The 13,109-nt window shown below is 43.7% G+C and overlaps 1 protein-coding gene across 9 annotated transcripts in view; it reads left to right on the top strand.

Moving 5' to 3' along the window:
- Window positions 1-13,109, top strand: part of HDAC4 (histone deacetylase 4) — a 264,132-nt gene that overhangs the window by 138,671 nt on the left and 112,352 nt on the right. For all 9 annotated transcript variants that reach the window (XM_076341997.1, XM_076342001.1, XM_076342000.1 and 6 more), the window contains one exon: window positions 4,697-4,941. In XM_076341997.1, coding sequence (XP_076198112.1) covers window positions 4,697-4,941 — 245 coding nt within the window. The remainder of the gene's footprint in view (window positions 1-4,696; window positions 4,942-13,109) is intronic.

Consider the following 13,109-nt stretch of genomic DNA (forward strand, 5'->3'; position numbering starts at 1 on the left):
TTTTTTGAGACTGAAATAGTAAGAGTTGGGGATGACGCAGCCTCTGCCGGGACTCTGAATGGGAATTGTGGTTGTGATCTCTGCAGCTGGTGCCCCGTGCCCGCGCGTTGGGCGTTTTGGGGGGGCATGAGTCCCTTTGGATAGGAAATGGGAGATTTGTCAAGTTTTCTCAGGACCGTTATCCAGCATGGTGCAAGTTAAGGCTCTTACTAGGGAGTAAAGCAGGAGTCGTTTATCACAAGACACAATCACAAGTAGTAGTGATCACAAGTAGTATTGTATTCCTTCTGGCTAAAATTGGACTTATTTTAACATGTTGAAAGCTTTTATTGTCTGCTTCTAGGAAACACAGTGTTTGGATCATAAAGGTGCGTGTAGGAAAACGCACGCGGATTTGAAGGAAAATTGCATTTAGCCTAAATAGCGTTGACAAATTCAGTGAGCTGTATTGAAGATAAACAGATTTACACAGAGACCGGGTAAGCAGGAGCGAGTGACTGCTACCTCTCTATTAGTAATGCTGATCTTTAGTCCACATGTATAAAAGATGGGCAATGTTATTGCTAGGTGTTCAGAAATCTTCAGCTGGACATAAAAATAGTCAATGCATTTAAAGGGCTTGTGATTCACGGAGCCCGCTGCGCTGTTTGATTTACTGACTCATTGGGTTTGATCCTCAAGGATTAACCATTTCGAGCTCTCCTGGACCCTTGGGGGCTATATGAAGTTGCATTAAGTCATACTCAAGATTATCTTTGGGGAGTTTTGGAGCTCTGGGGTATTTGTCTATAAATTTGGGGAGCGGGGGAGTAATAGGAGAGCTCCAGGTGACACTGTGCTCATGTCTATCCAGTGCTTGCCTGGCCGTCGTTCCATGTGTATCCCGTGCATTGCTGATGGCCATGTGTGTCTACGTCCTTACATTGGGGTGATCACTATAGGTTTGATTTGGTGGGCTAAGACCGAGCTGAGTTGTACAATTCTGTTTTGGCTTCTTTTAAAGGTAGATCTAATGCATGCTGGAAAGCTGCTGCCCCGGTGAAACGGTGCTGCAGCCTGTGGAGTTCCTCTAGATTTGCCACCGGCTAAAATTGCTGTTATTCCAGGAATAATCACTGTGTGTCTTTCGTAACGTATAGTAATTACATTAGTAATACTCAGGATATAATATTCATATGCAGATAGTTAAAATGGATTTTTGATAGCCACGGTGCATCATATTCTTGAAGGTGGATTGCTTTTGGGGGCTTCTTTTTGGTTTTGACCAAATAGCAGTAAATACCTAGTTTGCATTAGGACTCTTTTTTTTATTCTCTCTCTCCCCAGTTTCTGTAAAGGTCCAACATAGTAATGGGATTTTTGCTGGCATGGAAACGTTACTCTGGTACTTTTCCAGGACACATCTCCTTTTCCACAGTCCTTGGGACACACGATGGGTTTCAGAGTGCACGTCTTGCCCTGTACACCATGCTGCTGGGGCAGGTACCATATAGATATTGGGCCATTATGGGGTTTGCCTGAGCTTGAGCAGTGCCGGAGGAATCCAAAACATTCTTCTGTTTATTCTGAAATACTGAAATCCTGGCAAACCTGGATCTAATTTAAAGCATTGCATCTGAGATGAGAAGTTTCTGAAGCAATAGTCCGTGAAACGAGGTAGCCTCCACAGGGCTGGTTTCAAGGTGTCAGCTCCCACTCGTGTGCAGGGAAAACGGATGAAGGGTTTTTTCTGTGCGAGCGGCTGCAGCAGTTGCCATAGGGATGCTCTGTGGGCAGGAATGGGAAGGGGCTGACCATAGTACCGACCACGTACGAAAGCATTGGCCGCTCCCGAGGAGGGCTTAGGAACATGTTGTTTAGGTGGGTTTGAATGGTTATCAATGGCAAGAGCATGGTGTTCTCCCTGAAATCCCTGGCTGTGGCTCAGCAACCCGTAGCGAGGAATCCCGGCTCTGGTCCTGCGGGGGAGAGAGGGGAGCGGGGAAAAGGCCACAGGAAGGAAAACAATAGGGAAGTGGAGGGAAGAGCTTGTGGGTTGAAAAATAGCAACGCTTCCAGTAATGCGACCTTTTGCAGAAAATGTTTCCATCAAAAAAAAAAAAGTCTCCTCCTCCCCAGCACAAGCTGGACGTAGGGAGGGGGAAGCACGCTGCTCTTGCATGCATACTGCACTCCTGCAGCCTGCTTTGGGGGGGTCATATGTGACGGAGCAGGAGGCAGCCTCTGCACCCTGTGGGTGCAGGCAGGACCTGCTCACAGGGTCTTGGGCAGGAGGGATGGCGTGGCAGGGCACCGGGTGCTCCAGCAGCTCCACCAGCTCCAGCAGCATTGGCCTGGCTGTGCTTTTTAAAACCCCACCACTTTGCTCAACATCCCCCTTTCCAAGGAGCTGCTGTCTAGGGTGGAGTTGCCTTTTCTGTGGTCCCTGTCCCTGCATTGTGGCCTTGCCCTTGGCAATGCATTTTGGTTTACATGGGGCCACCTTACAAAACACCCCCGATTTTTCTGAATTTCTCCACGATTTATTTTTATTTTTAATTTTCTTTTTCTGTGCCTCTGTGCTTCATTAGCTTCAGATTCTACCAGCATCAACTTCTCACGCATCAGTTACTGGCAAAAGTAAATAAATGGATAGCATTTGGGGAAAACCCTATTAAAACTCTTTCTTTGGGATTGATGATACTAATGTCCTGGTAGAGTTTGTAACATTATGTGTGGACATTTGCTGTCTATCGCTGTTGCTCTCTCTGGGGGATGACACAGAAAGGTGACGGCGAAGTGGCTTGTGTGACCAGGGCTGCGTGCCGTGTTCAACACAGCATTTATTTCTAACAATTTACAGTTGATTTCAGGTGACCTCTGAGGACACACTGCTTGGAAGAACACTGTCAACTTGTTCTGTGCTCCTGTCTCGCATCCTTGAGGATGTGGCTGAAATCAGACCTAGGATTTAATGATCAGGCTTGAAGTGAAATAAGAGTTTAATTTCGTATAAAATGAAAAATCCTCTTCAAGTAGTGTTTCCATGGGCGACATACAGGCAGTGAAAGCTGGCGGTCCATCTTAGTAAAACTTTTCCTTAAGCCTTTTGCAGTTCCTAAACATTTTCCATGCTTTTTCCTTTTGAATTGGAGTTTACTTCACCAGCTAGTTCGTTTGTAGGCAGGGAGAAGTTAGCTTTCACCTAGTAAAATTGCCTTTGCTTTTGCTTTGGAAGGATGTCTGTCCTGCTGGGGCTGGCCTTGTGGTGGCTTGTACAGATGGTTTTGTAGTAGGGTGGCATCTCTACCCCCATGAGATCTCGTAGCCTTCCCCAGGCACATGCAGCAGCCCCGCAGTCTCCTGGGCAAACCCCGGGTAACCCTTTCACGTGGAGTAGGTGCCTTAGCAGATGCATGACTGAGCCAGCTTCAGTGATGCTGCTGATGCTCCCTCCCAGTCTTGCAGAAACACATCTTAATTATTAAAAAAGAAAACATTAGATAAAATAAAAACTCCAACCAACCAAGGAAAAAAAACCAAAAGCCTTTATTTTCCAATTTTGTTGAAGCTCAATGTTTTTGAAGGGTTAGTCTCTTCTATTCTGCAGATGATGTTTGTTCAAAGGTATCAGAAGAGTTAATTGAGTGATTGCCCTGTAGAGAGAGGCATTAAATGTGGCAAATGTATGGAGTACATGTGAAATGCAGAACTGTCATTCAGGTGGAATTTAGAAATCTTTAGTCATTCATGGGATGGCAGTAATTTTTTTTAGCAGAAACAAGCTGAGTTCAGTTATTGCAAAGGTATTTTTTGTAGATGTCTGTTGCTGCCCTTTTTTATGACAAACCCCTTGTCTTCAGGGAGATGATTTTTGTGTAAGCAAAGAACTGATCTTTACTACACAGATAATCAAGGTGATAGTTTTCCCTTTTTTCTTCTGTTAGCTCACGTCTCTTGGTACATGTTACTATTCTCTACCTTAGTCTTGGTTGTGCTTCAGGTTTGTCCCACTTGGAGGTTGAACGACAGAGGCAAGTCTTTGCATAGTTACCATTTGGGCACCTGCTTCCTATTGCTGCCTGCTCTGCAGCATCCCCATGCTGCCTGTGAGACGCATTTGCACCTTTCTGTGGTTGCAACGAGGAAGTCTAGTCTGTCACCAAAGCACTTAACAATTTTTCCTAGATGCTTCATTACCCATTTGCTTTTGGCTAAGCTCCTTTCCAAAACTGGTTATAAAGGATACTGCACATAGTGTTTTTCTGCATAAGTTTCTTAAAGTGGGACCCTCGTGTTCCTGACCATAGGAGTCCATCAGTTGATCCGTTGTAAGTCAAGATTGATCCTTTCTGTGAAGTCTTAGATTAATCTTTATCTTTCTTATTTCAAGTGATGCTAGAAGAGTGGAACGGAGGTGTATGTTTGGAATACACAGATGTAGAATGGTATCAAGAAGGGTCATGCACGATGCGTTCAAGTCCTTTGCTTTTAGAAAACACACATATTTGTAGGAGGTGATGGCTGGAGGAAAACTTCTTGAACTCTGAATTCCCGTAGTGCTTTTTTACCACTTAAGAAGTGGTGCGAGTTTAATGGTGCTGTTCTTGATTCAATCTGTGGTTCCTCAAGGTCTTTGCTGGACCCAGTATGAGAACTAGATCCCTATGTCAATGGGGAGTACACTCATCTCTCCTCCTGTGTTTTCACATTGTAGTTGATGTGACCACAGCACTGCCCTTGCAAGTTGCACCAACTTCAGTCCCGATGGATCTGCGCTTAGACCACCAGTTTTCCATGCCCGTGACGGAGCCGACGCTGCGGGAACAGCAGCTCCAGCAGGAGCTCCTGGCTCTCAAGCAGAAACAGCAGATCCAGAGACAGATCCTCATTGCCGAGTTCCAGCGGCAGCACGAGCAGCTCTCCCGGCAGCACGAGGCCCAGCTGCATGAGCACATCAAAGTAAGTGATGGGCAGCCCTGTGTTGGGTGGTGTGTGAAAGCATCCCCTCACCAGGAGGAGATGCACAAACTAATTTATTTTGGGGGTGGAGATACTGTGCTGGACTTGGTAACCCCTGTTTAGAGAATGATCTTTTGTAAAGGGATGCGAGCACCAAGATTTAAAAGGGGGATAGGGTGGAGGAGAGGAAACAAGATAAGCTGGTGTCATGTTAAATGTTATCCACCTGTCTGCATGTATTCAGGAGTCTGGTGTCCCATGGCCAACAGGTGGCCTGCTTTCCCTGGATTTGGGAAATTTCAGTAGAATTTAACCCAACAGGAGGGCTTTTAAGTTACCTGTTACTAATATCACTCTTTAGGAGTAGAATGGCATATAAACTGCTCGCTGGACATACGCCGTCAGCGCAAGATGCAAACCAAATGTTTGGACCTTAGTGTCTGCAGGAATAGGAAACGCAGATGCAGCGGGTACGGGTAGGTCTGCACACCATGAGATTTTTCGGAGTTGTGCAGTGCCAGTTAGGCACCGGCTAGGTGCTTTGTGCTGCTCTGTCACACGGGACAGGGAGGAAATGTTACGCACAGGATAAGTAGGAAATACAGTTTAGAAGATGGCTGTTGCATAGTGAAAACGTTAGACATTATATAAATATTTCACAGTGATAGACTATTGCTATGGTAACATAAGCTTTCAGAATTGCTAATATGCTCTTTTTTCAACGGGGGATTAGCGCTGCACATGGTAAATAGCATTAATGTAATATGAAAAAGCAACCTCAATTCAACCTTATATAACTTTCATTTTAATACAAAATACATGTCAGAGTGGGGAAGATAGAATTAAAAGTTAATGGTATATTATTTACAGACTTTTCAAACACAGATATGAGTCTGGGTTTGCCAGAACAGTTGCTGTTTGAAGACTGATTAACAGCAAATGCCTGTGTCCTTAGTGGGTCCTCTGTGTTCTCTTCAGGACAAAGGTGTGGGGAGGTGCATGTGTGTAAATACATTTACATATACACTCATATGTATGCATAATAAGTGTATGTGTGTGTGTATATGTATGTAGTTATGTACACATACATGTGTCTGTATGTATGCATTTGTGCGTGAATAGCACAACAGTTACAGCATCTGCAGTTCACATAGTACATTCAAGAGGAAAGGATGGGAAATATCTGTGACAAATATTTCCCTTATTTCCTTGTAATTGCATGTGCATTTAGATACTTGTCTATTAAAAATAAGAAAGGGTTGTTCAGGTTTAATGGGCAAGCTCTAAGCACTGATGATAGGAACATATTTGCTCTCATTTATGTTAAAGCTATGACTGATTCTGGTAAAAGTCTGCATTAGAAGGAAGTCGAGATCTAATTTGGAGAAGCTAGTTAGCACAGTATATCTAGACCATTAGGTAATGAGGTTCTTCCTCTGATTTTTAAGCTTGGCTAGATGAAAAACTGAAAATAGGAATGATATAATCCTGTATGAAAAAGGATGACCTGCAAGGTGATCTCCCATAGTAGTAAGTGTGTCATCGTGCCCAGAATTGCTTTAAAAATAAAACAGCACATTATTGAAATAAACCCCATGATACCTCAAAAACAAAATAAATCCAAACCCGTACACTAACGTGTCATTGTGATGCACTTTTTTTGGGAAAACATACTTCTTACATTTGTGTTCATAAGTCAGCCCACATTTAGATGACTCTTAGATTAAACCAACTTTCAGAAACTGGCAGCTGTGTTAAGTGTAGTGACTGTAGGTGCAGGGAAGCTATTATTTTATCCAGAGAACTAAAATTTATAACCTTGTGTTTGGACTTTGAACTTTGAGCTGTTCAGCTGTTCCTTTAATGGCTCAGAAAAAAGCAGGGGGGATATTAAAGCAAATAAAAAACTTTTATCCTGTGTAAGTGAAGCACTAGGGTTTGAACTGTGAAATTTGGTATAGAAATAGTCCTAAATGAAGATGCAGAGCTCTTTTTGGCAGAATTGAGGTGTGTTTTAAAAATCAGCTGCTCAGGGTGTGTAGTAAACGTCCCATGTGCACACATGCATGCATGCACAACACGCTGCTCCAAGTGTGCAAGGGAGGACTTGCTCTTGCACATACATTGGATCAAGGAAATGCTTCCTACTGCTTCTTTCCTTGTCTTTTAATGCCACGGGCAGGGAGTGCACAGCATGCAAACTTGCCTGTTTTGTGAAAGGTCTAAGCAGCTGTGCTACTGCTGGGCGTGTCTCTGGCATGGGGAGGAGCAGGAGTGGGGATGCAGTCTATCATCTTTTCTGTTTCCTCAAACACTGAATCTTTAGACTAAATACATGAAGCAGCAAATTCTTGACATCCTCTTTGGGAGCTCAGAATAAATTTGTTTCATTTGATGATTGGCTTACGGCATTGCTGACAAGATTAAGAATTTTATTAGTCTCTTGTCTCCAAAGCAAAGTGTTCAGTATGCAGAAATAGTTTAGACTGAGCGATGTAGTTGTGAGATTCTTCAAGCTGAAAGTGTTTCGTAGCCTGAGTTTACGGTATTGTAATGAAGGTATCACAAGTCCATCGCTTTTGCAAACTTTTGTTCTCAAATTTCTTCCTTAGGCTGAGATGAAATCTCACTTTGTGCAAGAAAAGGCTTGGGAACCTAAACCTACCCAGATTTCTGTTGATTAAGATTATATGTAATGACTAGAGTGAGCTTGCGGCGCGCCTTACTGCTGCACCAGGTTTGTTTCATGGACATCTTCACTGTCTTCCCTGACATTGGGGTTTTTTGGTTCAGAAAGCAAACTTTCAGCAGCTATTGCAAGGTGATTGTGCATTTTGCAAACTTACTTCCTTTCCAAAAATTTTGGGCTCCTGCAGTTTGGTTAGAATTTTCAGCATCAGAACAACCACGAAATCTAATGAAACACAGCAAAAATTAAAAATGCAAATGTGAAAGCTCTAAACTTACTCTGATGTCAAACAAAATGGCAGTTCTTTGACTTTCTCCCTGGCACTGGTTTCCTTGGAGATGATCAGGGCCTTCGTTAATCATAGTATTCAGTCCTGCAATTGCTTTGTAAACTATTTCTGCGAAGCGGGAAGAATTTCTGCATCTTTTTGCATAGCTAGCATTATCTAGAACCAATTAATGTGGCTTTTTTCATTACAGCCTTGCATCCACCATTTTAATCAACAAGTGCAAAGCATTTATTTGTTCGTCTGTTTGTGTACTTGAGCAGCAATTTCTGTGCTTTATTCTGTCTCATTCCTGTTTCTAAATCCTTTTGCTTACAATTCCTAGATTGTAAGCATGTTTTTTGGATATAGCAGATCAGCATCTAGGTACAGTTACATATACAGAGAAAACACTGCATTGGATCCCTCTTTTGGCAAGACGTTCAGGTTCAAGTACCTTTGCACTCTTCCACTTACAGATGTTGAATAGTTTTGTCGACAGGAATTCAGTGGCTGGGCATCTGCTGCTAAAAGAAAAAAAAATATTTTTGATGCATTTCTGAAGCAGCTCTTGTATCCAGGGGGAAAATTCTGTATTTTGAACAGATGTACGTACAGCCAGCACTGCTAAGTTACAGCCAACAGCACTTTGAAGATTTTAAAGAGCTTACTCATTTTAAATGTTTAAACACTTAGCTAGTACAACAGGAATCAGGTTTTGTGTTTTTCTTTCTTTTATTAGTTTGGTGTCAGTGTGAACAGAGGAACTGTTCTGATGGGATGTGAATTAAGAGGGGGGGAATATCTCTCCCTCCCACCCCCAAACAAAGCACCTAGTATAAGAAACATCTTCAGGTCTTAAGTAAATGAAATTTGGCTTGAAAAATGCTGGCATGTCTGTCTTGTTTTTCTATTCAAGTAGATAACTTTTTCCTATTGAAATGTGAAGTTTTGGTATTTTCCAGAACTTGGTTTTATTCCAGCAGCCCAGTTTTAATCGTCTGATCTAGTGCAAGAGGAGAAGATATGGGATGGTCACAGTCCTTCTGCCTGCACGTGCGATACCTTCCCTTTTCCCCCCTGAGCAGTCCTTGCTTTTACAGACATTGTATTTTGGAAGAAATGGCCTGCACGTAAAGGTGGCAAATTCCAGAAGATCGTGCAATTTGGAGAGCCAGGCTACGAGTGAAATATTTGTGGAAGGGAGGTATAATGGACGCAGTTAGAGCTCGGCACATGGAGGGAGTGGGATCATTGCACGTGGGGAGTAACAAGAAAATACTGACATGCTTAGGGGAAATAAGCTGAGCCTTATGAAGACTTCACACCATATGGAAATAGAGAAAACTGTCTTTCACAACTACAGCGCAGCTTTGCAGATTGCCAAGGCTTGACATCCGAAAGCGGCATGGGAAAGGAAGCCGGAGCTGGTGAGCACTGGAGGCAGAGGCGATGGCTCCTCTCTCCTGTAGCCACTTACCTTCAGCGAGATGGATCTTCCACTCAGGTGTGCATCGCCAGATGTGTAACAATATTTATAGCCTTCAAATCTGCCTTCCTAAACAAAACCAAGGATGGAATAAGGAGCCTGGCACGCGGGACGTTCCTGGTGAGATGGTGGAGAGCCTCTCTGCAGGTCACAGTGTGAGCTTTGCTTGACCTTTGATTGCGAAGGAATCGGCAGTGAATTTTTTCCTTTGTGAGTCACTCATTCCTGGCCAAGATCAGCTGGAAGTTACCAAAAGCTTTTCCATTTGCCTTCTGGTCAAGGGCCGGAGCAAGATGATTGAAGAGGGGCAGGATCCGCGCTTTGGCAGGGTGAGCGGCACCTTGGGCGGTGTGAGCTTAGCAGAGAAGCAAAGGACGTGGTGGGTAATGCGGTTAATCTCTTCCGTCCCTGCACTGCCCGAGCTCGAAGCAGGGCTCTTCCCAGCTCTGGCTGTTTTATAGCTAAAGCCGGAAACTTATTCAGGATGCTGACGCACATCAGTGTTAGCACATGACAGCAGACACCAGAAGAGTCCTGATGGTGATGGAGTAGCAACACAGGCAAACAGCTGAGCCTCACAGCTCCTTGTGGACCTGAAATCCTAACCTGGAGGCATGCAAAGATGTTAATTCTGTCATGCAATGCTATTCCTGGTTTTTCCGTCATCTGAGAAAAGAGTATTTGTGTGCATCAGTAGCAGAGGGGAGTGCTAGTCTGTACATGCAATGTATACAGGATGATCAGAGAAGTCATGGGTTTGCATATAAGCAGCAACAGCGAAAGGAGCTTTGTAATGATGTTCGCTGAGGAGTGATTCTGAAATTGTTTTCTTTTTATTAACACAGTGATTTCCTACGTTTAACAGTATGCTATGCTGCTTAATGGCTTTATGCCAATAAATAAAAATACGTGGAATGTTTTCAGATATTGGCTTTATATATATAGCAACGTTCAGATAAAGCCTGTAGAAGTAGTTTTGTTAGTTTTTGCTGGTTTCAGATGACATTTTTTTCATCAGCGTAGCTTCCAAGCCCTGATTGAGAGGTGGTAACACATCCAAGGTGTTAGCCCCTTGTTTGGAGACATGGGGTGAAACTGTCTGGCCATTCCTTATTTTTGTTTTGGAGAGTAAAAGTCTTTCAGGGAATCTTCTGAACAGATTTTGCAACGCTGTAAAGAAAATGTAATTTTTTTTCCAAAGATACCTAGACTTAATAGGTGTCATGTTGATGTTAAGGTGAGAAACTGCTCTTTGCTTTCATTTGGAGCCATCTGCCCTTGGAATGGCAGCTTTGCTTGCAGGATAGCTCATTGGGCACAAATCACATCATCTTTTAGTGTGGCTGCTTTCAGTGTAGCCCTGGCAGTATCTAGAGCCTCTTTTTGGTGGCCTCTCTGTGTCGATTCCTACGTAACAGGAAAAAAACGTGCTTGTTTCAAATCTGCTGATAGGGTTGGTGTCATCTGCTTCTCTCTTGCAGCTGTGCTGGGTGGCACCTTCCCTGTGCCCCCAGGCTGGGGATGCTGAAGGTGGCACCTTGGTTCCTGCAAAGCATCCCCTTCTCCCTGTGTCCTGCTCCTCACGTTGGACTCTGGAAGGGCAAACTTCCATTTTTACACCCCTGTGCCCTGACTCACACTGCTGAGCATGTCTGCTCCATCCTTCCTGCCTGCAGCAGCCAGCAGGGAGGGACTCCCTCTGCTCAGTTTTGTGCCTCTCTTGTGCAGAGCGCTCGTTCCTCACAGCCTGCATCGTTTTCAAGAGAAACTTAAAAAAGCCTGGAGATACCAGGTGTCCGCCTCTGTCTGTATTCTAACATGATAGGATTATTCATCTTGGAAAACTGCAGCTGGCTACAGTCAGTGGTAAAAAAACAGCCTGAACATTTTGTGCCTTGTTACTACTTGAATGCATTGTACTGTGCTCCCTTGCTATTTCTAGATGGCTTCCCGTTCTTTTTCAGTGACCTTGCCTCATTTTTCTGGTACGCGGAGCTGACTCCAAGACTTAGACCCAGATCCTGCAAAACTTAACTTCTGATGGAAGTAACCCTGGGGAAAGCTTTTGTAAGATCAGAGCGTTTGCTCTCTTTGAAGGGGGGTGACTTTCCTCAGTCTCAGAGTCAACGTCTTTTCCAAGAACAGTGAGGACAAATATGCACACAGAGGGGTGGGTAGTGTCAACAAATTCATATAGCAGCTTGGACACCTGTAAGCCCCATCTCTTGGTTGAAGAAGTAGTCATGCAGCAGGCTGGGTTAACTTGAGCATCTTCCTACCTAGCGTTGGTGGTTTCTGGACTGAAGCTGGATTGCTCAGCCAGGAAGATTGTCTGCCCTAGTCCTTACAGACCTACTTTAAACCCAGTAAAAGAAGCATGTTTCCTTTTGGCTTCTTCTGAGATGGGCCATGGTTTGTAGGCTGAAAGGAGCAGAATGAGAACTCCAGACTTTTCCACGTTTGAGACGCAAAAACCTCAGTCAAAAGTGAAGTCGCAGATCTTGCTGCAGCCAGTGGGACATGGTGGCATTCATCCTGTGAATCCCTGTACTGGTGTCCATGGAGTCTGCTGGTACAGCTAGCCTTGTCCTCCTTGCATCATTACTCAAGTGTCTTTGCTCTGGGGCTTCACAGCTTTCCAGCAGAACACAGGTTTTCTGACCCATCAGCGGTAGGAGATGAAAAGCCTGTTGCCCCCTGAGCTCAGTGGCTCCACGTCCCTTTGGTGAAGCCAAAGAAGAGAAACTCACCCAGTGCATTTTCTTGTTACTTAATCTCCTGAAGTTGAACTTAAATTGGATTGACTTTTGGGTGTTCTGAAGGCTGAATATCTGACGTAAATGGCAGAAATGTCAGAGTTCACTGGCTGACAAACAGATACAGGATCTTTTTTTTGGTAGCACATGCTCGCTTTTTCTGTGGGGTCCAAACAGCTTTTGAAGTGGTCAAATTTCTGTTCTTTCATCCTTTATAGCATGAGTTTGTCTCCCAGTAAAATGTGTGTGGGGCACAGTGATTTATGTTTTTTTTTTAAAGCTAGAAGCCTTATGGTCTCTATTCAGTTTGGAATTCCAAAATAAACAGCAGAAGAAGGAATATTTTGCAGTTCACACCTCTGACTTTTCAACTCCAATTCTATCTTATTTTTGAACTAGATAAAATAGATTGGAAGTAGTCAAAGAGAACACATAGAGAATCAGGGCGCGAGTAAAGAAATACCCAAGTGAATCCTGCTGTTATACCAGGAATATTGACCTGTTAATATACGCCATCACTGATAAATTAACGTTCATAAACTTCTAAGTCCTGTTGCTGAATATGGTCTCTTTACAAAATTCAGCTGTTGTATGGGAGAATGAAGTTGCATTTAAAACTTAAATCATGTTGTGAATAACTTCACTCGTGTACACACAGTATGAACAACATTGTTGGATTAATCTCCATGTTTAAGTTTCCTGTTGAACTAGTGGCGGTATGTAAAAATGATAAATATTTGGTATTTACGTTGCTGGCGTGTTACCTTTAAAAACGATGGTTCTGCTGCACTTGCATGAGCATCAGATGATGTTGAACATCCATTTTTAGCATGCAGCCTTCCTCCAGGCACCGTAGGTGCTGGGGCTGTCACTGCCTCGTGTCAGACAATGAGCAGCACTTTGCAGTCCGCTTCACCGCCATGTCCACCCTCTGTCAAATGGAGCTGAACCCGAAATCACACAGGAACA

Source organism: Aptenodytes patagonicus, chromosome 6, assembly GCF_965638725.1.
Source record: "Aptenodytes patagonicus chromosome 6, bAptPat1.pri.cur, whole genome shotgun sequence".
NCBI classification, from domain to species: domain Eukaryota; kingdom Metazoa; phylum Chordata; class Aves; order Sphenisciformes; family Spheniscidae; genus Aptenodytes; species Aptenodytes patagonicus.